Below are 27,883 nucleotides of genomic sequence, written 5' to 3'. Positions count from 1 at the left end.
TGGGAGAGTTGGGTATTCTATCAGTGCTTATTGTCTTTGTCTTCTACGGCCATATCCTCCAAAATGCCGTAGGGACTCATGTAAGAGCTGCACTCTCGATGTAGCAGCCAAAATTTGGGAAGAAAGAAAAAAAACCCACCTGAGAGCAAACATCGAGGAAAAGAAATTCAAAGCTGTGAAGAATATCAGATGCCAAATTCCAAGTTGTTCTGAACTCTAAACTAGCCGGAATGTCGTAACATCTTGGATGGCTTCAAAGATTACTTAAAGGAATACAGTAAAACCTCGGTGATACGATCATGGCTCGTACGAATTTCGGGGTGATACGAATTTTTCTGTGGTCCCGGCCAAGGCCCATTAGCCTGCAGTGTATTTGAGTACGGTTGTTGCGAACTGATTTGCACCCCGCGACGTTTGATACAAACGTACGCTAGCGTACAGGTACGAACAGGTGCTGTCGCGGAAGACGCAGCAGTCGCGGCGGGTGCGGGCATGCATGCTACGCGACCATCAACGGTGCGTCGTTGCCTCCGAGATTGTGCGCGCGTACCTTGGAGGCCTTCATGTGCCTTCGTGTTTAGATTACAGATTGCGTTGACGTCGCGTGCCTTTTTTTTCAACACGTTGATGCGTGTTGCTGTGCTCGAGACAGCATCGTCTTTGTACTGTGTTAACATGTGCCTGCCACGTCGATGCAAGCCATGTCCTCGTAATCAGACATTCTATGAAACAAGACTGAAACTTAGGTTGCGGGTTCATCATGAAGTCCCATGAAAAGTGGACAAAGACCCCAAGAGATAAAGCGGACGGTCTTGGCGAATGAGCTAGGCCTCGCAGCGCACACACACATGCCAACTCTCAGATTTGCACGGGAGACTCCCGAATTTTGAGCAAACCTCCCGATTGTGCGGGCACGCCCGTAAATCTCCCAAAAAGCACCACCGCCATAAGAAAGTAACAGCTACAAAGGACAACGATTGTAAAAATTTCTGGCCGTCATCTATCGTGTGCAAAGCGCCTCTTAAAGGAGTACTGACGCGATTTTGAGATATCGCAAAAGGGACATTTTTCGTTTCCTTGATATGCAGTGTCAACGTTGTCCACACACCGGAGTCGGAGAACACGTATATAATATTTTAATTTGACTTTGAAGTTTTCCTCGCTGAGCATCTGCAAGTCAGCCCCACTGCAATGGACATTATCCCGACGAGTCAAGACAGTTCCCCCCGAGTTCGCGAGTTCTGCGTCCTGCAGGCAGCCTAAATCGTAGAGATCACTGTCAGGGTCACTGGACGACAATATACTCATCATTGTTTATGTGCACCACAAGCAGATGACTGATTTGCCGCTAGTACATCGCGAGTTTCTGTATTCCCGTGTCGTCATACTGCTATGAAACGTCACTGAGAAGCCGTCCCCTCGATATTGTCGCGAGAGGAAACGACACACAGGGAACTCGAAGCGACCAGCTGTTTACTTTCGGCCACAACAGCCACCAACTTCTTCGCTCTCTTCTTCTGCCACCACTAGCGCGTGGCATTACCCTCTCCCCAGAAAAAAAAAGACATGAAAACAGACAAAAAAGAGACAATAACAGTGAAAGCGTTGCCAAAAAAAAAAAAAAAAGAACGTGTCTGTTGCACAGCACAAGGGCGAGATAAAAGAAATGGGAAATAACTGCACAATGGTCCTGAAGGCAGGCTCCGCACCACAAAGTGCGTGACTTGCAGTCAACGGGAATGGTACGGCTTCATCCTGGAGACATGAACAACATCCGAGGAGCGTAGCCTACGGGAATGGTGCGATGTGTCTGCTGGGACAACTTCGTAGTTGACTTCACCGAGGCGATGAAGAACTCGGTAGGGTCCAAAGTATCGGCATAACAATTTCTCGGAGCGCCCTCGTTGACGTATGGGGATCCAAACCCAGACTAGGTCGCCAGGCTTATACGTTACAGTTCTATGATGGGTGTTGTACCGGTGAGCGTCTTGATTTTGCCGCGACAAAATGCGTAAACGTGCTAGCTTCCGGGCTTCTTCGGCGCGCTGAACAAATACGTCTGTATCCGGGGTAATCGCGTCCGGCGGAGCCACGATATCCACGATATCCACGAATGCCACGATATCGAAACCGAAAGTGTCTTTTTAAGGCAGCGGTAATTAAAATATATACGATGCATTCCCAGGCACCACAATACTCGTTTTAGGTTTCTCGACACCAGTATGTTTATTTAGAGCAACAATCCAAAAATTTTTAAAATTCGTGTCAGTACTCCTTTAGGGTACTCTGATCTCATGCAGAAAAGCGTAGTAAGATTATGAAGGGGTTACTAGCGGTCACGGGTCGCATCACATCTGTTTCATTAATCACACGCGCACACGCACCGTATATTTGCGAGCACAAGTATGATCGTTGACGTCTAAAAACTTTACTGGCAATTATTTAGAGCTGTTCATGACGTGAGTGTGGCCCTGAGAAATAATAAATCAAAACGTATGCCAACTTCCTTTTGCTGCATACTAATTTTCCATGTTTTCTGGTGATACGAATTTCGGATGATACGAATATTTTTGGTAACCCCCGCGAGATTCGTATCACCGAGGTTTTACTGTACTGATGTGATTTTGAGGCATTGCAGAATAGACATTTTTTGCTTCCTTGGCATGTAGTGTTAGCGCTCTCCACACACCGGAGCAAGGAAACACATAAAACGTAGTTTAGTTGTTAAAGTTTTCATCGTCATGCATCTGCAGGACAATCCCACCGCAATGGTCATTATCACGATGAGTCAACACAGTTCGCTGGATTTGCGAACTGTGCATTCAGATGCAGTAGAGATTGCCGTGAGGGCCGCTGGATGTCAATTCACACTTCATTGTTCACATGCAACACGTACAACAGCAAACTACAGAGTGCTGCGAGAATGTCAAGAGTTGCTGCCTCAATGTGACTTAGACCTACATCACACTGTGTTTATACGTCACTGTGGTAACACCCCCTCGATATCGAAACCAAATGTGTTGTTTTAAGGAAGCGGTGTTAAAAATATATTAAATGCATTCTGAGCAACCACGATACTCTTTTTAGTGTTCTTGACACCAGTACTTTTATTAAGAGCAACAGTATGAAAATTTCTAAAATTCGTGCCAGTGCTCCTTTAATCCACAAACATGCTTGCGAATGGAGGGCAAGCAACAGTGGCAGCAATAATTAGACATATAGCCAGTTGCTGGTCGTGCATGAATGAATGCATATATTCGTTATTAAAGGGATAGCATTCACTTTTATGGTGGTGGGCAAATACGTGAGATTATGATGAATTACATACTCAGAATCTGAGAAATCAGACTGAATGGCTTCGTCCTGTGTAAGAGCTTCAGCTTGTCAAAACTGCGAAAAAATCAAGTGTGGCCTTTACACGAGTTTATACAGCACCCGCGCAGATGCCATCACTTCTTTGTGTGTGCGTGGTTGTCTGGTTGGTGTTACTGTAGATCCTGTGCCATCACAAATTTTGTATTTTTGTTGCATGTTCAACTATTTTCGTTCATTTCGCGATGTATATTTTGTGATTCTGCAGCACAAAAGTTAAAATGCTGAATTTAATATAACGTCGTATGTCGTGTAATTGGTGGTTATTGTACTGTTTACTGCTTAATGTGTTGCACAATACAGGAACAGCCTGTTATACTAATCCATGACATTTATGACTGCATTCTACAATTAAATGCTCTGACTAGTAAATCTTCCACTGCACTAAAGGAAACAGGTACAATAAAAATTAGTTGTCAATCCCTTTAAAATGAAAAGTGAACAGGCAAAAAGGTCCACGGTTTCAGACCTCAAAGCTTTTGTCCCTGTGGCTGTTGGTGTGTTTTTTTAACCTTTTCAGTTTCTGTCATTCCCGGCGTAACTCAGCATTAAATTCATCCGTTGAGTGAAATTTACCTTTTCTGAAAACATTTTCTTTTTAACCTTTCCAGGTAAAAGATGGGAGTTCCAGCCTTCTTCAGATGGCTGAGTAGAAAGTATCCATCCATAGTTGCCCACTGCGTTGAGGAAAAGGTGAGTAGCGCTCTAACAAAAAAAAAAATATTGGAGGAGGTGAGAGGGGCAAAGGCTGTGTTGTTTATTTTGCCATTTTTGGTGAGTTTGAAGTCTTAAAAAGTTAATTTTATTAAATGCAAAGCACTTATTTGGCCAGCAAACCCAGGTATTTCACTAAGGTCATTCATTCAAGATTTTTGGTCATCGTAAAACAACCATTCCTTGCAATCTCCTCTCTTTTGGTAAAAGAAATGGTGATCAATATTTTATTTTAAAAATTCGGCAGATGCCACTCCTTGTGAGAATCAGTTTTACGCGAAGCAGTCAGCGAGTAGTTCTATGCTGTATTTTATGACTGAGCGAAGCGTTACGAGGTGGATCAACATTTTTTTGTAAGTGTAGTAGCTGGGTGCACGCCGTGGGCTACAACACAACACGTCTACAACACTGGCGTTTAAATAGTAAGTTAGGGTGTGACGTAACATCAGCCCTCACGTTAGAGCACAGACGTCAGTATTATCAAAACTAAGTGCACTTTAGGGTGCAATCATGTGAATATCATACGCAACTTTTGTTAATGCATTCCTCTGGGGTCGAGCAATGCTTGAATATAGGTTGCTGAATCATAGCAATACAAATGTAATGTTTATTAGGCTGCTATAAAAGCGGAGCCAACACTGTAACCGCAATTGACGTTAAGCTGACATGATGCCTGTATCGTAGCAGTACATACGTAGTGTTATTGCTTTGTTATAAGATTAGATAGCCAGCACTACAACCGACGTTGCGCCGACATTACGCCTGCATAGGGTGTTTTTGCAAAGCAGTTTCGAGACCTAGTGCGGCTCTGTGGTAGTACAGCTGACTGCCACGCAGAATGCTTGGGTTCGATTCCTGCTGGGATCCTAATTTTTATTCTTTGCATTCATCGGGTCAATGGCTGCCGCTGTCAGTTTTTCTTAACGCTCTCGCATTTAGATTACCAATGTCTGTTCTCACCATTCATAGGTAGATATAAACTGTCAATCACCTGTGGCGCATACCCGTACACCGCTGCCCGCGATAAGCGGGTATGTGCCACATGTGTATGGAGGAAAAGTTTTGATGATGTACGTGGCAGGATTTTCACGTCATTCATGACATGACCCGACAGTCATATTCGTGAAATCCTTTTACCCTTCCATGCCAATTTTGGTTTACACCAAGTAAAAGGGACACTAAAGGTAAATATTAAGTTGACGGTTGTTGAAATAACGGTCCAGACACCTCGTAGTGCTACTTTTGTGCCAAGAAAGTGCTTATTTTGAAATAAAATCACGTTTTAGTGGTCTGCATCGCGTTAGCGCACTTCAAATCACCCGCCTGAAAGCGGTGTTTCTCACGTCACTGCTGCTGTGCCCAACGTTGCCCGCCTTTACTGCGCGGCGTCGTGCAGTGGCGGCGTGCGCCATTCGGGCATCTGGCAACATCACATGCATGCGGCATTTTGTTGAACTTTCTGTCAGAAAGACTTTCACGAGCGCGCAACACACACGCTGCAGTACACGATACCAAAACTACCATTGAGACGTGAGCGAAGCAGGGTGCCGGGTGAAGCACAGTTCAGCGAAAACGGAACCTTTGAACCACGCGCGCCGTTCCCCATGGCAACGCCAAAGAGGTAACGCCGATGGCAACGCTCAAAGTGCCAAAAGGTTCGCTAAGGCTCTTAAATCGGCTGGTTTGATTCCTGTGAAACACTGAGGTGCAGCCACCATGGTGGCTTAAGTGCTGTTTTCCTGCTGTGATTGTTGCATTCTGATGAGCGTGGAATTCAACTGCGACCATGCAATTTCAAATCTTGGTATGCATATAAAAGGAGTTTGACCCCTGCGCTCGGCTTTTGCATGCCGTGTTTTTGTCACCCTTGAGTGTAAAACAAAACCTTGTCATGGATTTCAACCACATGTTGATGTTTCTTCTGTTGTGCTCGCATTCAGCCACAGATTGTCGATGGCGTCAAGATCCCCGTCGACACGACAAAGCCGAATCCAAACGATGTGGAATTTGACAATTTGTACCTGGACATGAACGGCATTATACATCCCTGCTGTCATCCAGAAAACAAGCAAGTTATTTCTGTCATGTCATTGTGCTTTTTGTCGTTAGCTGACCATAAAGTGAGAACTTTGACTGGGCCCTGAATAGTTAAACCTCGTTGTGACAAACTTGAATCTGACACAGACACACCTGCGTTCTGTCCGGTATTCATTATATGGTTATAGTATTCATTGTATTTGATAATCTACATATTGCATCTGAGTTCCTCGCATCCAATTCATGCTGAAGTTTCAGCGTGCGCAAAGAAAGGCCAAAAGCACAGTGAAATCAAGAAACAAGTTCTGCGTCTTGTGCCTCAGTTGTATGCTGTTATTTTAACATTAATAGTCACCAACCTGCACAACTTTTATTACTGCTTCATATCGAGATTAAACTTGTAGGCCTTGCAATTCGGGCAGGAAGCTTGTAAAATAGTTTGTTCTCTTTTTTTTTATCTTGTAAACATTTAGCAACAATGTGCCTTCTTTTTCTGCAATGTTCTGTGATTTCTGATGGTAACAAAGTTTACGGAATAAGCTGTATCGGTGGCAAAGACATCGCTTCCTTTCCTTCTTCCTTTTCTGGCAGTCTGATTCCTTCTGCGAACAATTTTTTTTTTTGCTCCTGGAAATCATGGTACTGCAACAAAGACGAATAGTCATCACCAGTACTGGGCTTTTGATCGTCACTTGTGGACAGACTCCGTTGTCAGTTCTGACCATTGTCTTAGCTTCTCCAAATTCTCAGCTGTTTCAGCTGTACATTATTTAGTCGAGGAACTACTAGCCCACCTTTCAAATTTTAATATGGCTCCATTTTGAAAGGCCACGTGTCATACACAGGAACAGAGAAACGGGCTCGTTGCTGCTAAGTTTCGGTAGCTGAAACTGTTAGGCATGCAGTTGTAATAGCACGCATAAGTTAATGCTGACCAAAAATCTGTTACTGGGGAAAAAATATATTGGGCAATCAAAGAGGGATTTTAGGGCTGTCATTAATAACAGAAGCTCTTTCCCTAGATATTAAGGCGAAAGCCTTAAATGTCCCATACTTGCGGCGTCCATCCGTGCCCTGGGATGGTGCCAGCTGTGGCCTTTCTCCCTCACACTCTCAGCTATCACATGATGGCGCGTGGCAACGTTCCTTCGTCAAACGTCTCGTTGCAGCAGTTGCGTTAGTCAGATGGCTCCCAAGCGGTTGGAGAAGCGCCCCAAGTATGTGGATTCCCCCGATACCATGGCATAGTCAGTTGAATGGCCACAGGCTTTCGCCGAACGCACTTTGGAATTTACAAAGTGTCCCTCAATTTTTTCATAAGATAATGACATAAACTTTTTTCGTGTATTTTGGGAATGCATATTTCGAAACTGCTGCTATTCCCAGAACTTCAGTTGATAATATTCACTGGCTATGATTTATATATATATATTGTAATGTTAAAAATCAAGTTGAAAAAATTTTGTAAAAAGTGCACTTTGATCTCTCATGAAAGTAATGTTTGCCTTTTGTAGTAATCCAGTTGAAGAAGTAAACTTGTTAGTATATGTGTATGCATATAGTACATGCTGGGGCTTATTTTTTACAAACTCTGTTAACAATTAAAGATGAACGCTTTCTAGAGCAAGAGGGTTCCAGCTGTAATATTTTTTTTTGTTGATTTCCCCCTAAACTTCTTGCTAACATTCTCGCTTATTTATTTTTTGTCTGCATCTTCCTGAAGGCCCGCCCCGAAGAATGAAGATGAAATGATGGTGGCCATATTTGAATACATCGATCGCATCTTCAGTGTTGTCCGGCCTCGGCGCCTTCTTTACATGGCAATTGATGGAGTGGTGAGCTGTGTTTGGCACTTACCAGATCATTTAGAAGGGATCTTTCATGTAGATTTCTATGAGAAGGAGAAATTGCCAATTGCTTGGTCTATTGCTTGCCATATGGTGGGCACTCTAATGAAGCAGGTGGAACATGCGAGCTGAAGGTGACAAAACGCCTGCATTTTTTAGCTCTTGTTTAATTGTCTGCTCTCCTTTATCTTGTGACATTTTTAAAAGTATATTGTCGAGCATTCAAATTCAGGTGCAAACACTTTCAAGACTACTCTAACGCATCATTTCATTTAGTTTCACCTGCATTTTGTGAGGTCTCTTGTGTCAAGAAACAAAGGACACAGTACACTGTAGCGCAAACCGACGGAAGGGCATTTATTTGCACCTTTTTGCATAATAAGCCTGCTCGCCGAATTATGCAATCAAAGGCATGCCAGTGCTGCGAAATCAACAGTTCAGGATAATGAGTGAGTAAAGTTAGCTTCTGCCAGAAATCTAAGCTTATGTCGTTTGTGCTCAGAATTTATTCGCTTTATTTGAGATGTGGACTAAATAATGAAGACACGTTTTCCGTAATTTTTTTAGTTGTCTAGTGGAAGCGAATGTTCTGATTTGGACAGCTCCAATGCTAAACGCATTGAAGCAGAGCTATCGGCAAGCAAAGGCATTTTGAATGATGCTGCTGCTGCTGATGATGAAGGTGTACAATTTTAACTTAATGATGAATGCATTGATAATGGTGATCAACAAAGATAACAGTGAGGATGAATGCGGTGAAGCAGAGATGTGGGTAAGCAAATGCACCTTGAATGGTGATGTTGGAAGCGTTGAATGTGATAACCGTATTAATGATGGTGATGATGAAGATGGACGCATCGAAGCAGAGCCGCTGGCAAGCAGAGGCCCCATGAATGACTATGATGATGGTGATGCTGATGACGAATGTGTTCAACTGATGGTGAAGGCATTGATTATTATAAGTAGGGGTGATGATAATTTTAACACATTGAAACCTAGCTGTTGCCAAGCGATGCTGTCATCTATGATGAAGAAAGATAATGGACTTAGTGTAACTCGTACTCCCAGTGTCCACATATGTGGGCACTTGTTTTCTTCTAAAAATAAAGCTAAAACTTCCTGGTTCTCGGCTTATTCCCTCTTTCGTGTATACTGTCAACTGCCGATTTTCCGGACGCCCGATTTTCCGGACATGCTCGAAAATTCGGACGCTTTCGCGGCACCGTCACCAGCCCCATAGACTTCAATGTATTAGAACGTCCAAAATTTCGGACGCTGAAGCTATTCCGCATCCGATTTTTCGGACTTTCTACCCAAATTGCAGGTCCGAAAGGCATTATTTGAAGCCCCCACCTCTGCCGCATCTATCGTCTCGTAGGTTCGAACCAGCGCTTTCGCGAGTCGATCTGTTTGAGACAGTAGCAGAGTCCGAAAGTCAGCTTTGCCGCAATGCCGAAGCGTTATTGGGTGAAGCTGACCATAAATTCAAAGGGGCCGCAATGCGATGTTACGGATAAGCAGCGGAGATGCACGGAGGCGTGATGGCGGCAGCTGGCAAACGCGCCAGTACGACTTAATCGCTGACAACCCTTACGATAAGCATCTTCAGTTAACTGCTCGGTAGTGCACGTGTCCTAGCGCAGTTGCATGCGTACTGCACGCATTTAATAGGCGAAAACCCAAATGCGCCGCGCCGCCATTCCTGCTGCCTCTTTGTGCGAGACCGCTAAGTGCGCCGCATAGACGCATTGCCTTCGCGAACGAAACCAGCTTGCCGTAGCCGCGCCCGTGTGCGGCCAAGAACTAAGTGCGCATCACGAACCCTTTCATGATAAATGCGTGCGTACGATACAGCAACAGTAAAGTGGCGGCGTCAGTTTAGTTGGCGATGTACGGCACTCAACTAGAAACGATCGGCTTGACAAGGCAACAAATGCTGCGTATTGGCGGCGATTCGGCGATGTGTGTGCGCACACGCATCGGGGAAAGCCGGACGAGTCGTCCGCTCTTCCGCCACAGTCTTTGTGTTCTGCGTCATCGTTTACAAACGCTTCATGCGAGATAGCCGTAATCTATTCCGCGCTTTGCTGTTATCAGCGGCGCTCATCACGAGATGCAAAAGTGGCGGTTGGCACGTACGTAGTTAAGCGGGGTTCGCGGCAGGTACCGAATGTATTTGCGAGAGCCTGGGCGCGCACCAAAATGCCTGATAATTGTACTGGGAGGCATTAAAGCTATTTCGGACATGGCTGTGGCGATTTGACCACTTGAGCAGAATAAAGAAGCATGAATTTGTTTTTTCGGACTGCCCGATTTTTCGGACGATTTCGTGGTCCCTAGGGAGTCCGAAAAATCGGCAGTTGGCTGTATTGTTATATATTGTTATGACAAATATGCAAAAAGAGATTTTACTTGCGCAACTGGATTGGCCGTGGAATACAAAGGGTTAAGTGAAAAATCTGTCGTGCTTTGAAGAATTTTACGTTATTATTACAGCGCAAAGGAATCCTGGTAACAGCTGCGCATATTGCACATTTTTGATACGATTCCGTTTTCCTGCGCCAAGCTGCTCCGAAAGCATAAAAATTGCAAAAATTGCGCCGAACTGCGCCGAAACGACCCCGCAAGCAAGAATTTTCAAGCCTGCATCCGTTTCAGCATGGGAAAACGTAACTTTAGAAGCAGCGCCAGGGATACGTTCGCAGAACATGTTAAAGGAGTCCTGACACAAAACTTTTCGACCCGCGTTTTTTTGCTGCAATGTGTTGCTGGGGGCCTGTTAGTCATAACACGGCACATGGTTTGCTGCAGCGCGTGACAGATGATTAATTACAAGCTCCTCATTACCGACACAGCCTCAGTTTCGGTTTGACAGAGCTCCAAAAACGACAAGCCGCCGGGTGCAACTATCACCACCTAGCGAGTGAAACGCTCGGTCACGTGAGCACACAGAACAGCGACGCATTTCCGCGCGGTCTGTCGTCGTCGGGCTCATTGTCGTCTGATCGCGACGATTTTCTTGCGGCGGGGATAGAAGGAATTTTCGACGTGGCGAATCACTTCAGGTTTGACCCGCTGGCGAGGAGCGATTCGTCGGGAAGCGCGTCAAAACAGAAATGGCGGCTACGACGTCATCATAACTTGTACCGGCTGAAACGTTTACGTAGGGGAAGTAGGGGGGTCACCTCGGGTCACCTCCGAGGGTGTCAATGCACTAGGTGCGGCCTATAATGCTGGATCGCGCTCGCGAACTTCAAAATTCATATAAAATACCTTCCAAGCTTTATTCGCTGTCGATATTTTGCAGATGGTACACACACGTACACGGGAATCGATCCAGCAGGCTTTCTCGGCCGCGAAATTTTGCGTCAGTACCCCTTTAACGCGCCCACGCGTGTCCTTCTACGCGCCTTTGTAATGGAGGCTTCCATAGTGCTGTGGTAATCGCCTCTGACTGGTTGTAAATACAATCAATTGCCGATTTTTCGGACACCCTAGGGACCGCGAAATCGTCCGAAAAATCGGGCAGTCCGAAAAAACAAATTCATGCTTTTTTATTGCGCTTAAGCGGTCAAATCGCCACAGCCACGTCCGAAATAGCTTTAATGCCTCCCAGTACAATTATCAGGCATTTTAGTGCGCGCCCAGGCTCTCGCAAATACATTCGGTACCTGCCGCGAACCCCGCTTAACTACGTACGTGCCAACCGCCACTTTTACATCTCGTGATGAGCGCCGCTGATAACAGCAAAGCGCGGAATAGATTACGGCTATCTCGCATGAAGCGTTTCTAAACGATGACGCGGAACACAAAGACTGTGGCGGAAGAGCGGACGACTCGTCCGGCATTCCCCGATGCGTGTGCGCATATGCGCACACGCATCGCGGAATCGCCGCTGATACGCAGCATTTGCTGCCGTATCAAGCCGATCGTTTCTAGTTGTGTGCAGTACATCGCCAACTAAACTGACGCCGTCACTTTACTGTTGCTGTATCGTACGCACGCATTTATCACGAAAGGGTTCGTGATGCGCACTTAGTTCTTGACCGCACACGGGCGCGGCAATGGCGAGCTGGTTTCGTCCGCGAAGGCAACGCGTCTATGCGGCGCACTTAGCGGTCTCGCGCAAAGAGGCAGCAGGAATGGCGGCGCGGCGCATTTGGGCTCTCGCCTATTAAATGCGTGCAGTACGCATGCAACTGCGCTAGGCCACGTGCACTACCGAGCAGTTAACTGAAGATGCTTGTCGTAAGGGTTGTCAGCGATTAAGTCGTACCGGAGCGTTTGCCAGCTGCCGCCATCACGCCTCCGTGCATTTCCGTTGCTTATCCGTAACATCGCCGCACGGCGCCGCGATAGCGGCCCTTTGAATTTCTGGTCTGCTTCACAACATAACGCTTCGGCATTGCGGCAAAGCTGACTTTCGGACTCTGCTACTGTCGCACACAGATCGACTCGCGTACGCGCTGGTTCAAACCTAAGAGATGATTGACGCGGCAGAGGTGAGGGCTCCAATTAATGCCTTTCGGACCCACAATTCGGGCAGAAAGTCCGAAAAATCGGACACCGAAGAGTTTCAGCGTCCGAAATTTCGGACGTTCTTATACATTTACGTCTATGGGGCTGGTGACGGTGCCGCGATAGTGTCCGAATTTTCGAGCATGTCCGGAAAATCGGGCGTCCGAAAAATCGGCAGTTGACTGTACCGGCTTATATGCTCAGAGTATAGTAAATTTTAAAACGTAACATATTTTACAGGTTATCGCTTGCATTCTACCGAAAGTCAAATTCTGCTTATTTAAAGTTGCTTCCACTTTCCTTTGAACCAATAAGAGTGACATTTGCACATGCCTTCCTTCACTTGCACATGCCTTCCTTCAAATATTGGGCAGGTTAGTTGGGTCATGGCAGATATGCTCATTTTTTTTTATAATATGGGATATATACTATTTGAATTCGATTAGGAAAAAAATCGACCCTGGAGGGCCGCATTTAGCGATCAAATTCGACCCTCAAAGGGTAACGTATCAGAAGGTTTCAAAACCTAAGCACTTAATTATATCAACATTACTTTATTGTCAAGGTGCAGCTTTATTTTCACTAGATGATGGCTAACGCTGACAGTATACTTCCTCATTTTGTGCAGCGCCAAATTGCGACAATGAGTTACGCAAACATGTTACACTCCTAGAATATCGTACGAGGAGCTTAAGCACAACCAGTTGCTGGCAGTGGTGGGTAGCTTAGGCACAAGAATGCTCGCACATTTAAAAAAAATCCTCGTGTATAGTAATATCGAGAATTGAATAATTGTTTGTTCAAAGAGACCACAAATGATTCTCTGTGACTAAAGTTAGCTTTAAAATTGATGCTTGAAAAATGTACTAAATGTTTAGGCGAGATTTATGTTCCGCTCCGTAATTTTGCAGCTTGTAGTTTAACCCTCTGGGGTTCAAAGATATACATGTACGTCATTCCTGTATATTTAATACACGCGCCTTTTTCAATAATTTCTCTTGCTTGGCATGTGCTGCCACACTGCGGGAATACGTGGAATTTTTTTTTTTGCGTGGTTATGTCTCTCGGTTTTTTTAATGCTTTACTACAGCAATGTTCTGGCTAGTTTCGGTTTTGTCCTTCTGCAGGGTCCCGCTTGTTGTGCCCGTAAAACTGATGTCTTTCCGGTTTAGAATCTTTCAAAAGATGACCGATTTGTTACTCTCTCATTTATTGTTCCCCGGTACAGTTGAGCCCATTTATAACGAACCTGAGCTTGACGCGGCATCCGGTCGTTGTATCCAGAAATTCATAATAAATGAAACACAGCTTTAAGAGTTGCAAGTGAAAACAAAATTTATTTTTCTGCAAAAAAGTCCGTAATGCACATCTGTTTCGACAGTGCAGATGTGATAAGGGTGGTCTCCAGGTTATTTAATGTGGTAGCATTCTCTTCGCTGAGGCCCTTGGCATAGACAAGCTGCCTGAGGCTATCTATGTAGCCAATTGCTACAGGCACGCTTGTGAGCGCGGGCTCCAAAGTTTCGTCGTCGTCATTCGATTCCTCCAAATCGCCCTTGCTGCGTACTTCATTCACAATGCCCTCATCCATGCACGGTTTCGCAGTGTTGGCATCATCATTGTCTGTAATGAAATCGTACCAACAGATGTTCCACCCTCCCATGTTGGAGTTGACGACACGCTGCCACAAATCGCTGCCGTAGTGGTCCTCTTCAGAAGCTTCAGGCTCGGCAAGGCCAGCTCGGCAGCCGGCCTTGCAGAAAGAGTTTTGCACGCATGTATAGTCGTCACCTCCGCCATCTTGCTGTTACTCACTAATAAACAATGTGTATGTAACAACACACATGATTTTTTTTGTCACTTTACGGTCACCCGAAAAAATTTCAGACAATATTTTTCGTAAATAGATTCATCTGAAGAATTTAATTCAGCAATGGAAAGAATACACACTGGGGGGGGGCATTTCGCGAAAAAAATAAGACTCTCAAAGGGCTGCTTTTACCTTTAGCAGGCGGAATCCCCAACAAGGCAGCCAAGAGGCCAGACTGCAGGATCAGCTGCCTCCGCTGCTGCAAACGAGTTTGTTGAGTTGCAGCTGCGGTCCCTGTCACTGCACCAGGAACTGGTGATGAGTCACCTGCGTCAGGTGCTGGAGACCAACCAGAATGTGTTGAGGGAGCTGCGTGACAGCCACCAGGCTGTGCTGGCCGAAGTCAAGCAGCAGCAAACTGCGCTGGAGCAGCTCACGGTGAGTGGCCTTGCACCCCAAAGCCAAGTTTTTCTCAGTTCTTCTGAAACTTGCATTTATAAATTGATGGTGTGTAGAATGATGGTCCTTTCTGCCACCACACGTGTGTTCCCGAAAACCTTCATAATATGAGGGAAAGGTGGGGGGGGTTTAGACTTTCTTCTTCTGTAGTACATTTATGGCCATAACCCTCAAAAAGCTGGCTCGGTTTTTTCGCACACCGTGCATCTCTTTGCATACCTGCCAACTCTCTCAATTGTACGGGTGCAGCCATAAATCTCCCAATAAAGAGCCCTGACCCCACCTGGAATGAAAATAACAAAGGACAGCTGTTCTAAAGTTTCCTGCCTTGAGGAACCCCAAGAGCTCACCATCATATCCTCCCCTGTACCCACTGATATAAAGGAAGGGGAGGCTGTCGCGTTTGCGGCCTTGGTTATTTACGGTTCGGCATGTCGTTTTTATCTCGACAAGGAACTTGCCATAACATCACACTGCAGCGCACACCAATTAGCTTCAAGCGGCGATTTTCGTACATTAGTACACTCAAACCTCATTATAACAAAGTTGCATCTGCCATGAAAATAACTTCGTTATATCCAAAAATTGGTTGTAAACGTTTATTTGTAACACTGTAGCTATGACAAGACTATTCTTCATTTACTTCGTTATAACCGATCATTCGTTATATCTGTGTTCGTTATAACGAGGTTTGAGTGTACATCGTTTATACGCATGCATGTATTGGGGGAAGCCGGATGAGTTGTCTACCGTCCCTCCATAGCCTTTTTGTTCCTCGTTATTGTTTAGAAAAGCTTGGTATCACAATCGTGTACCATGGCACGGTCATGCAGGAGAGCTGCACTTTTCTTTTTCTCGCGCTTTGCTGTTGTCGGTGCCACCCGTCACGTGACTCAAATTTGCGATTCATGGTCCCTGGCAGGTGCCAAACATGTTCACGAGAGCCCGTGCGAGCACCAAACGCCTCATAAGTGTATTGGCAGGACTTCAGAGCTTCTTTCATGCCTGCCAACTCTCCCAATTTGCCTGCGAGACTCCCTATTTTTTACCTGTCTTCCAGATTGTATGATTGCGGCCATAAATCTCCTGATAAACTGCCTCAGCCCAATATTGAAAAAAAAAAAAAAAAGCTTCAGTAAAACAAAAACTGGGGATTAAAGCAACACGAACTTATTTATACAACACACCAAAGAAAAGGGAACGTCCACGCAGCTAGAAAGGTTCGCTGGTCACTGCTGTTTCCTGTCGTCCGCCGGGCTCTCCTCCTTTAACGAGAAACGCACAAACACGCACACACCCCAACCGCTGACACTGGTGGGCACGTCCACCGTTTTGTGGCCCGGTTCGGAGAGGGCACAGTAACAGTAGAGCAGCTGGAATGCTTTTATTTAGTTAAACCTGCCTATAAAGAACCTCCATACAAGGAATTCCTCGATATTGCGAAGTTTTTCTATTCCCCACCATTACTCCATGAAAGCACATGTATTTGCGACCTCTATGTAACAAAGCGGCAGCGGGTGACACTCTTGATACAACGAATTTTCGCCGCCGACAACCTAGGGATCTTGCCCCGAATTTTGTCATTTTGGCACGAGCAGGAGCCGCATGCATAACTGCTGGCTCCTTTGTGTCATCTTAAGCAATAGCATTCTTGTTTCCCTGTCATAGATAAAGTTGTGCACGTGTTCATTTCAAATTATTTGCATTTATGTGAAAATATATTGTGCCTATATTTACTATATTGGAGGCCTAAAACATTGTTTTGCCTGCCTATTTTTGGTGCCTAAAACGAGCTTTTTTAATGCCTGAAAATCCGGCCTCTAGTGATAACGAGGGATCTATGGAGGTTGACTTGTCACGCGCTTGGCCGTCTTGCTCCACGCCACAGGTTCGCGAGATCGTGGCCTCCGCGATTAGCTTCGGCAACGCGACGGCGCGTTACTGGAGCCAATCTCGGAGGCCACGTAGTCGCTAGGTTGGCAGGTATGTATTTTGAACATGGCCATGGCGATTTGACAACTTGAGCAAAGTAGAAAAAAAAACATGAATACATTTTTTTCAGACTGCCTGATTTTTTTTGACTTTGCGGCCCGCCCTAGGGAGTCTGAGAAATTGGATGTTGACAGTATTCTTTCTGCCTAAAAGAGCCTTCACTGCACACTGCCCTCACTAGTATATCATTGAGCATTAGCACATTTTTAAGTACATTCATTAACGGAACATTCGTTTGTTTATGCAGAAAAAAGTCGATGATGTTGCGACAAGGGCAGCCACTGCTGCCACCGCATCTCGTGCACAGCGACAGCGGGAGGAGGCAGATTATGTGGAAGAGTACACAGCAGCCTACGAAAGCGAGTACGACCCATATACGGAGTACTCACACTTAGAGGCTGCAGCTGCCAGTGGAGCTGGGCCACCCCACCCGGTGCCGCCCCCGGCACCGCTCGGATACCCACCGCAATTTCGTGGTGCTCCTTATGCAAGCTATCCTCCGCCGCCACCGCATCTGGGTTATCCGCTGGCTCCACCCCCACCGTTGGGCCGGCCCTTGCCGCCACCTTTGGCTCCACCCCAGCCGTTTTACTCGCCACAGGTGGCTGCAGCAGCCGCTGCTGTGACAACTCCCGGTCTCTGCTTGGCTGAGGGACAGGTGAGGGTTCTGTTTAGCCATGCAACCGTATACTCTGTGCGCACTTCACCGCTCATAGGCCTCTGACTACATGGGGACTACAGTCAAACCTCAAGATAATGAATACAGATACAAGGAAGTATCGGTTTTAACAAAGGAAATGAAGCACATTGTTACTAAAATGGTGTCACAAGTATACGTTTATAACGAATTTTCAGATATAGAGAACCTTTCTTTGTGTCAGATGGATTTTATTTTAACGATGTTTGACTGTATGGTGTTGTTGGAATTTGGGTTGCACCGAAGACTCAAGTTCAGCCAAATCTAGACAAGCTGAATTTTTGGGTATGAAAAAACGAAGTGAGAACGTTTGTGTGGTTTCCCATCACACCAAGGAAGAAGATAACTGCTTATTTCAAATTTGAAATTCGAACTTGGTTTTGATGTTATGACACAGGTTTAAAGCGCAAAAGACAAAGACAGAGAAGAGGCTTGACACACACGAGCGCTGACTTACAACAGTATTTTATTCGGAACCAAGCAACCGCATATATAGCTCAAAAGCCGTGACACATCACGTGTGCGTGCACACGTGATGTGTCACGGCTTTTGAGCTATATATGCGGTTGCTTGGTTCCGAATAAAATACTGTTGTAAGTCAGCGCTCGTGTGTGTCATGCCAAACCAACAAGCCCAAACAGCTACCCTAGTTTGATGTTACATATGCTGTATGGATTTTGACAGGCCTAGCTATGGCATGGTGCAGACACGATTGATTTTGTAAAGATCCACTAAGAGGACTGTTCATTTCATTGTGTGACCCCCATTACAGTTCTAGAAAATTAGGAATTCGAGTGGCAACGATAATAATTAGCGCCTGTCCACCAGCTCTCGAGCTCTGCCCAATCAACGGGCACCGATATGGGCAGCTCACTTAGTGGAATCTTTCAGAATATCTCCAATGGTGTCGTTGAACCTCACTTATGTGACTAAGTTCTTCCTTCCTCCTCCCTGTTTTTCCAGCCCCTGCCTCAGTTTTCCTTCGACATAAGCCAGCCTCCTCCTCCAACCTCTGTTGCCAGCAGCACATCCTCCCATGTGGCTGAGTGGGGATGTTGGTCGGGTGTCAGCCTTCAGTCGTCTGTCCAAGGTGCCGCCACCACCACAAGCTACCATGCCCACTCCTGTGGTGCCACCAGTCAGCGCCATCACTCCTGCGGCCCCTGCCTTGCCACCCAAGCCGCCAAATGCTCCGCACGCCTTCCAGATCCCTCTGCCAGCCACTGGCCCTTCGCCCGCGTCGGCAACATTGCCTGGTGCCCCGCAAGGCTTTTCTCAGCCCTTCCCTTCTTCGGCTGCGGTGGCGCCCACTGTCCCCAGATCGGCCGCTGCTACACCGCAGCTGCACGGACTACTTACAGGCTCAGTGCCATCGCTGGCTTCTGTGGCTCCTGAAAAGCAGGAACCGATGACCACCATTGGCACCAGGACTGCTGAAGCAAGCCCAGTGATTTCGGTGGGAAGCTTTCTTTTCTTCTACGAGTGCTCTAGGAGCCAGAGACTGTTGAAGAGTATGCGCATGCTAAAGGAGTGTAGGCCCCAATTGACGCTAAATGAACTGTACCATAGGCTTTGCATCTTTGCTTGCAACACTGTCACATGCCTTAATTGACAGCAGATGGCTCAAACATAATTTATTTCAGTGTTAAAGCCAGGAAATTAAAGGTGGCTCACTTCTCCAAATCGTTGCAATAGTAATCATAAGTGAGCGAACAGAATTTCTTTTGCCAAATGCGACCCTCCCCTCCCCGGTCCTTTTTTTTATTATTATTATTGCATATCTAAACTCTTCAGAGTGAGCTATTTCGAAAAGGATTGTTTTAGAGTGTCCGTAAAGTGACTGAATATTTTTCATAGGTATAAGATGCGTTGTTTAGTCGTGAAGAATAAAATTTAAAATGAGAAAGAAGCTCATATTATTAATGGTCCTTATGATAACGGTGGTCTACACCCCCATGTTTTTGTGGGTGTGTAGGCGGTGTGTATATGTGTACAACACACAAAATGGTGTAAAAAATACTGCACTGTTCACTTTGTTAATATCTGTCTATTGCATAAGCTGCACTTGCGATTTGTGATGGTTCTTGCAGCTGCTTTTATAGATACCTGGTTTAATGTTTTGGTTTTAATTAGGGGTGTGCGAATATTCGAAATTTCGAATATTTTTCGAATAGTGTTTGCTATTCGATTCGATTCGCACTGGAATTTTACTATTCGAACTTCCCAAAAACACAGTCAACGTCTGATTGAAAGTGACCCCTTCAGATTTTCAATATGCTTCACCTCATTACACTCTCGTATTGCGGCAAAGCTGCCTTTCAAGCTCAGTTACGGTCGAACTTGGCCAAGAGACAGTCAACGTCCGATTAAAAGTGGTCCCTAAATTTTCGATATGCTTCACCTCATCACACCCCTGTATTGCGGCAAAGCTGCCTTTTAAGCACTGTTGCGGTCGAACTTTGCCAAGACAACGTCCGATTGGAAGTGGTCCCTAGATTTTCAATATGCTTCACCTCATCACACCCCCGTATTGCGGCAAAGCTGCCTTTCACGCTCCGCTACGGTCGCATATGTATTAACTCAAGAAAACGCTGGTTCCAACATGGAGATGAAAAATGTGGCAGAATTGGGGGCTCAATTAATGCTGTTTTGAACCTGAAATTTCGGCAGGAAGTCCGAAAAACCAGACGCTGAAGTATTTTAGCATCCAAAATTTCAGATGTTCTTATATATCGATGTCTACGAGGCAGATTTGGAACTCCGGACTTGAAGGGAGCACACCCTTGTTCGCCACAGAAGTTGGAAGAGGAGGAGAGGCTGAGGAAATGGCATCTTTGCCTATCACGTGTAAAGTGTTGTCGGCAACACTTTGGTTGCACCAAATCATGTACATAAATAGAATTCGGCCTCTACATCGCCTAATTCTCGATAAGACAACTATGAAACACCACCCCGCCAGTGCTTCATCAACCTAGCGAAAAGAAACACTTTCATGATGCTATCTCATAAGAATATGCTTAGGAATCCTCTCTAACATTTCTTTCTGCAATTTTGCTTCGAAGTATTCGAAAAATATTCGATTCGATTCACACTCACACTTCAATATTCGAATTCGCTTCGCACCCAAAATTTTGCTATTCGCACAGCTCTAGTTTTAATCTCTGAAAAGCATTCTTGCCTGCTCCAAAGGGGCTTAGGCTAGTAGCACGGTCGACATGAATACAGCAGAATGTAGAACAGGTCCCCTTTTCTTTTTCTATGGTTAACTAGCTTTATTATCAGAATTTGATGTTTTTGAGCTTGGACACCTCAGTGCATGTTCAAAATGATGCTTTTACGTTGCTGTAGGCATGTAATGTTTTGCTGTGCTTTACAGTTGAGATTTAGGCATAGGCCAATTTAAAAAATGAGTTTTAGTTCGACGGTTTACACATTGCGTGTGAGGACATTGGGCTTGAGTTGGTATCGAATATTCTGCAACAGGCTAGGAATTTGCAGGCGCAGACACCGTCCCCTGCAGCACCACGCCGCCTACAAAGAGCTAGCACTGGATCAGATGACTATGCGGAGGAAGTTGAAGTTGAGGGGAACTTCAAACCTCTAATTCCACTGCCCGAGGAGGTGTCCGTCTACACTGGTGAGGAGAATGAAAAGGTACGTGACCACAGTGCAGGATGAGAGGGTTGCACATCGTACTACTGCAGTAAAATGATTGCTGTGGGAAATTGGGATGGCTACGCATGTACTGTATGCATTGGTTAAATGAACACAGAGTTGGTTTCGGTAAGTAGCACTGTTCCCTTTATTTTGGGTCCATCATAGAAATAAACATGCTTTTATTATTGAGATTTATTATGATGCTAGCAGGGGTGCAACAGCTGTGCCAATTGCGCCAGTTTGATACAATTCCATATTTTTGTGCCAAGCTGAGCCAAAATGCCCGACCAGCCTCAAAATTTTCACAGTTGCACTAATTTTGGCGGGAAATTGAAGCTGCGTTGGACAGCTGCAGTTTGGGCATCATCATCCAATCCAGACTCTAATCCTAACCCCACGCGGAAGAAAAGAAAAAACAAAACAGCGGTTCTAAAATTTCTTGGTTCTCTGGCGCGCAGAATGCATGCCGAACGCTTTTTAAGCCATTTTCGCCACTACATCAGTGTCTTGCGGAAAAGCGCACTAAGATTTAGAAGGGGCTAGTACTACTAGCTGTCACGGGACACAGCCCAGCGTGCATGCGCCTTATAAATAATTACGAGTACTAGTATGATCGCTGACGTCTAAAAAAATGACTGGCAGTATTTGGAGCAGTGTATGATGTTTGCTGCCCTGAGAAATAATAATCAAAAACATACGCCAGTCTTTATTTTTTCACTACCCCCACTTGCTCCTGCTTTACAAATGGCCCGAATTTCGAGGTCGCCAGGTTGTCAGGTCCACATTAGCATTTGCAGCGCCTGTCAGATGCTTTCACAGGCGCTGCAAATGCTAATGTGGACTTCTTCATTGTTTGCATTGTGGGTTAACTTTTGGTCGTTGACTTCCATAGCTTCAGTGTACTGAAGCTATGGAAGTCAACTACTAGACTCTATCCACTATCCACTATCCACTAGGACCGCCTTATTCACCATCATCCACTTTCGTTGCTCACGGAGCAAGTGTGCGCACTGCAGTTGAGTTCTTGCTGTAAGTTTGCAGATGATAATGAACTAACATGCGTGAAAGAAGAGAAAGACATGGCCTTGTGGTCAAGGCGCCTTGCAGGCCTTACTTTGTGGCCGTCCTGCATATTTTCTGGTATTGTATTTACAAGCCTTGTCAGACTATCTGAGCGTTTGCACGCTGAGCAGTGTTTCTGTAAGGATGCACTTCTAGATCCTTGACAGCAGCTAGTTTGCTTGTCATTCACACCTTGCCATTTGTTGCCTCAAAATTCACCATGCCACCTCGGACACATTTCAACAGTCAGTTGCGACAGGTGCGTTGCAGTAAGGGTGAAATGTAAAAGCACTCCTGTACCTGTACTGGGAAGCACGACCGAGGACGGCAAAGGGTTTAGGTGTAGCGATGGCATTAGGAAATTTGCAGGTATCAAATGGAATCGGCTAGCGCAGGACAGGATGGGTTGGAGATAATCGGGAGAGAATGAAGATGACACTATATGGTCTAAAGCTATCCGGAGCCCCAGCACTTGTATGTCTCTTCCAACCCACTGTGAAACTTGAACATTAACCACACCATCTTTAAACATTGAGGTCTCTGGAAATAGCCTCCCTCGAAACTAACGGACACAGTACATGCTATTGTACAGCGAACATGTGGAAGTTTATTAGCAGAATTTACATAACAGGGAGCCCGCCAGCTGATTCTTACAAATAATTACAGTAATATGACAAATAACCCAATATAATGCCAGTACAGTCGAACACGGATATATCGAACTCGAAGGGGATCGCGAATTAGTTCGATATATGAAAAATTCGATATATAAAAGTGCAGGTCCCGAGACCTTACTAGTGGCGGACGATCACCTACAATCGGTGCATTCAAGAACGACAACTAATTCCGCACCCACAATGCAACAATGTTTTATTTGCGTGAAAAAAAAATCACTTATCTTGGCCTGCTTCTTTGTCTTCGAACTGAAGTTGAAGACGCTGGCCTCGATCTTATTGAGGCTGTCCAGGTGCGACAGCCTGGTTCCCTCAATGTCGCCGGAACAATGACGAATCAAGCCGAACGCTGCCGCCACTTCAGCGGCGGAGTACGCGCATGTAGCCGCCGCCTCGTTCGGACGATCTTTGTCGCCACTTGAGCTGTCGGCCTGGGCATCCTGGGTCCCTGCGACCGCAGCTACAATGTCCTCGTCAGTGAGGCTTGCAACAGCCTGAACATTGCAGTCCGCTTCCACGAAATCGTCCACAGACACTTCAGGTGGTACGGCAGCCGGGAAGAGGGACGACAACTCGCGAAATGCATCGTCTATGCACTCGTCACGAAGCCTGCCTTCCGGAAGTAGTTGGCCACAGTGTCCGTCTTCACGTCTCACCAGGCGCCCGTCATCATTTAAATGGCACCAAGCAGGTCAACCTTCAGCCCGGTGCCCATCCGGAGGTTGGTCAGCAGCCTATCAAGGAGTCGCCTCCTGTAGCCCACCGTGAAGGACTTGATGATGCCGTGGTCGAGCGGTTGCAGCTTTGCTGTCTTGTTGGCCGGCAGAAACTTCAGCTAGATGTTTTTAAGCTCGCAGGTGGTGTGGTGGGCCGAGCAGTTGTCCACAAGAAGGCAAGCGCGACGCCTCGACTTAACCAGCTGGCGCGTCATCTACGCCTTCTTGTTCGATGCGTAGCGAACGGGGAGCTGCTTAGAGATATTGAAACAGCACGGTGCCCTTGCTTTTTCGATCACAAAGGGCTGGAGCTTTCGAGACCCATCCATGTTGGCTGCCAGCAGAACGCTCACGCGGACTTTACTCATTTTGCCGCCGTGACACGTGCTACCTCGGACGTCGAGAGTCTTGCTTGGCAGCATTTGCCAAAATAGACCGGTCTCGTCGGCGTTGAAGATTTCCGCAGGTGAAAACTTCGCGGAGATTTCCAGCCACTGCTTTGTCATCCACTGCTGGATGTCCTGGCTTCTTACGGCTTCGCTTTCGCCAGAAATGGTTTTGCCGACGATGTTGTAGCGTTGTTTAAATCGGTGAAGCCACCCAATGTTGTCGGCGAAATTGTCTTCACCGAGTGCAGCGGCAAACCATTTGGCCTTAGCCATCAGTATTGGGCCATCCACAGGAATGTTCTTTGCGCGCAGTTCTAAGAACCAGGCATAGAGTGCCTGTTCTACTTTCCCGTGGGCAGGAGCGCACACACGAAAGGCTCCTGACGTTCGCTGCTCTGCCGCCATTGCCTTGATATCTCCCTTGTTCTTCAACAAGGTGCTCAGCGCGCTCCGTGGTATCCCGATGTCGTCCGCCATTGCCGAACTTTTTTCGCCCGCCTCAACACGCTGTATGGCTTTCAACTTCGTCGCAAAGTCAAGGTTCTTGCGCTTCATGACGCTGGCCATTGCTACACGAAAAGTCGAAAATTCAAGCAGTCCGCAGCGCCTTTGCACAGTACGCACGCAAAAGAGGAATGCGGTGGTATGCGACAACTCATGGAAGTGGACTCCGCCAACAAAGCGCTCGCGATCAGTCGCGATGGCGGCGATGGCTACCCGGCTACCCGGGCTACCTGCGAGGGCAGCAGCGATGTACGAAAGGCACGAGCTATGGTTGGCTGAGCAAATACGAAAGGCGCGGGCTGTGGTTGGTTGATCAAAACTCACAAAACAGCAACAAAAAAAAGAAGAAAGGAGGAAGGCGCCGGCTCCCCATTCCCCGAAAAAAAATTTCTGGCTAAGGTTCTGGGCACAACCACCACAAAGAGCTGTTATTGAAACTAAGGGATTAGGCCTCATCAGTAAGCGTGAGGACTTCCCTTGATTTTTCTTGTCCCTCTGCGGTACACCGTAGCTATGGTGGCTAGAATGTCGTAGCTACGGTTGCTGTTTAGGCAAACACTTTTCCAAGTACACCATTTTTTCAATGAATATAGCGGCGATGTTGTTCACTTCACTTTCACAATAAGCGTAAGCCACTGTTCCTGCTGGCAGAGACTGCATTTTCAGCCAAGCGACAGGACTAGTGAGGTCAGAAAATGGATGACGACTTTCAGTAGTGCATTGTTGGCGTTAAGCCGGCATTTTGCGCAGTTGCTGTTCAGATCCACAGGGGTGTGGTGCGCTTTTCAGACAGGACACAAGATCCTTCAACGGCCGAGCTCGCTTCGGAGGCAACCGACTCGGCGCTCCAGTGGTGCTTTGCTTAAATGTCTACGGGGACAAATTTCTTTTTTGTAGTTTTGCTGGTGCTTTGGGCACAATTTGCTAAGAATATTCAGGGAATATTGTGGGTACCGCATAAGGTTTGAAGGCTTGGTTTGTCGCAGGGGGATCTCGTTGACAATGCCGTTCACGGATGACGGTGAACGCGCGCTCTATGAAACTCGTCAAAATGTTTTTCGCAAACCATAGCATTTGGTGTCAGTCTCCTGTCCGCCGTCTTTATTCTTCTGTCCTCATTCTGCGAGACGAGCTTCATCAGATGTGGCCATGAATAATGATATGCACAGTTCGAGCGGCAACCAGGTGTGCAGAACGGTATGAAATAGGTCATTTCCTTTTGTCGCTTTGGCTTCTACGTTTCCTTAGATTCACCTCATAGATTCCTGCGTGGTCGGCACCCACCCGCATGGCAGCGCCCCTGGCGGCCACTGCGGGCATTCATCCAAACCCATGCCACCCTCCTCCATTGAAAAGAGGGGGCACACGGCACACTAGCCAGTATATTCTAGGCACTATAGTATGGCTGCTTCATAGTCATTGGACTGACAGCTGCGAAATCTTCGCGTGGATATTTGCACTGAAAGCTAATCAGCTTGTAGTGCTTTGTGTTCACAGTGTAGATTCATTAAAAAAAATAAATGCTAATTGTTTAAACCTTCTTCTAGTGTACTGCTAGCCTCTGTGTCCCCAGGACTTCATCCTTGTTTCCTTGCGGGACATCAGAATAAAACGTAAAGCCAAAGTGCCTTTGTATTAGAACAGTCTCGCGATCATTTTCTAACAGGCGCACAGTTCTCTGGAAAATATGATTGGCGGATAGCACCACAAACTTAGTAAAAAAAAAACGCTTATAAATATTTTTTTTGCCCTCCACTAATGTCTAGTCCCATCCATTGAAATTCACTGAATCTCGCAGCCTCATACCTTGTCAGTCAGTGTTTTGTTTTCATTCATTCATAGGTTTGCTTTGAAGAAAGAGCCAAACTCTTCCGATATGTCGACAAAGAGTGGAAAGAGCGTGGCATTGGGGTCGTCAAATTGCTCGAAAACCAAGAGGGCAAAGTACGGCTGCTAATGCGACGGGAACAGGTAAGTGTGGCACATAATTATATGCCTTATTCATGCTACTAATGCACCCAGAATGCAACAGCAGTACAATGCAAAAAAAAAGAAAAAAAAAGGAAGAGAACTCTGATGTCATTGAGCTTTAAAGTACCGTAAAAATCGGAATATAGGTCGACCCCCCCACTTCTAACTACTGAAAATAAAAAAAAGTACATGGGACGGCCAAAGTATTAGAAGGCGCCTTTACCGTGAAACAAACTGAATTTCAAATGGTACATGGTGAAAATGTCATTTATTTACACGTGTGTTTACACGTAAGTTCCACATAGCAGAAAGCTGAAAGATGGGTTCAAGCATTATCTTCGCAAACGTCACAATCATCTTGACAGCATTAATTTGGATGCGCTTCAAGGTCCCCGGTAGCGATCACGACACGAGCACGGCTCCCGGTTAAACAGTGTAACCTCCGTCTCCAGCTCTAGATACGCTGCGGTCTGGCACCGAAACAAGGTTTTCTTCTGATCACTGCGTGTCGTGATGCGATCCTTCAGCGTCCGCCAGTAGCGAATGCTTCTGTAGTGCACTTGATCTTCCCGCTGATCATAGCTATATGTGCCGCTGTAACCAGAGCTGCTGGCATCGCAGGAAGCAACAAAGAAAGAGCATTCGGCAAGATTGGAGCAGCGAGAACACACATGCAAGGATAAACTTTCAGTTATTGAAGGGGTACATTTTAGCGCAAACCAGGCCAAGCTAGCGTGAAAAGAGAGAGGTGAGAGGGTAAATTCCTAGCCAAGCCAGGACCAGCTAGGTGCCCACCAGCTCTACTGCCACCCAGCCTTGCATGACTTAGTGCAAGCTGCACTAAATTTTTGTTAATTGCTCTCTTGTTTTGCTTCTACATAAACCTTCTTATTACTTAGAAGGAAAGTTTTCGGTGCTGTACTGTTGTATGCAAGAGAATGCTGAGAAGTGGCAGCTTTAATGAGACTGTCACAGTGAAGGAAGGTACACCTGTCCAGCAGTGTTCTTTTTGTCACAAGAGCTTATTCATTATTAAAACATCATGCAAAATTCTCCTGTTGTTCTTCCGTTACAGTTATTATTATGGAGGTACAAAATTTTTTTAAACCATGAGAACTTGTGTTGGTAACACAAATATAGGAAACGTGTAAGTATTGGTCAGCTGCGTAAGTTGGAAGAAAAACTACAAGGTCTTCATGAGTCTTTGCCCACAGTTTCACCTATTCTTTGTTCATTGCATTTACTTGTATTCAGTCTACTTAAACATTAATGAAAGGTGCTCATATACTCTCATCCCAGCAGTGTTGTTGGGGCAAGGTGTCCATGAAAAAAATATATATATCTCTGCTTTGACAGTAGCACCAGATTTCCTTGTAGGTAACCTATTTCAAGGAACTGGCCATTTATATCCTATCCGCTGCTGGGACTATTTTTCATAGTAATTACATTCAATTTAATTTATTT

General features: G+C 45.9%; 1 protein-coding gene across 1 annotated transcript in view; it reads left to right on the top strand.

Annotated features, from left to right (window-relative positions):
• The window catches only part of LOC119385877 (E3 SUMO-protein ligase RanBP2-like), a 113,761-nt gene that overhangs the window by 50,269 nt on the left and 35,609 nt on the right, over positions 1 to 27,883 (top strand). Inside the window, 7 exon segments of the mRNA XM_049414142.1 lie at positions 6,027 to 6,154; positions 7,847 to 7,958; positions 14,500 to 14,736; positions 16,997 to 17,384; positions 18,469 to 18,902; positions 20,930 to 21,100; positions 26,291 to 26,419. Of these exon segments, the coding sequence (XP_049270099.1) occupies positions 6,027 to 6,154; positions 7,847 to 7,958; positions 14,500 to 14,736; positions 16,997 to 17,384; positions 18,469 to 18,902; positions 20,930 to 21,100; positions 26,291 to 26,419 (1,599 nt within the window).

The sequence above is a fragment of the Rhipicephalus sanguineus genome, chromosome 3 (genome assembly GCF_013339695.2).
Source record: "Rhipicephalus sanguineus isolate Rsan-2018 chromosome 3, BIME_Rsan_1.4, whole genome shotgun sequence".
NCBI lineage: Eukaryota > Metazoa > Arthropoda > Arachnida > Ixodida > Ixodidae > Rhipicephalus > Rhipicephalus sanguineus.
This window is presented reverse-complemented; position numbering and strand designations above follow the sequence as displayed.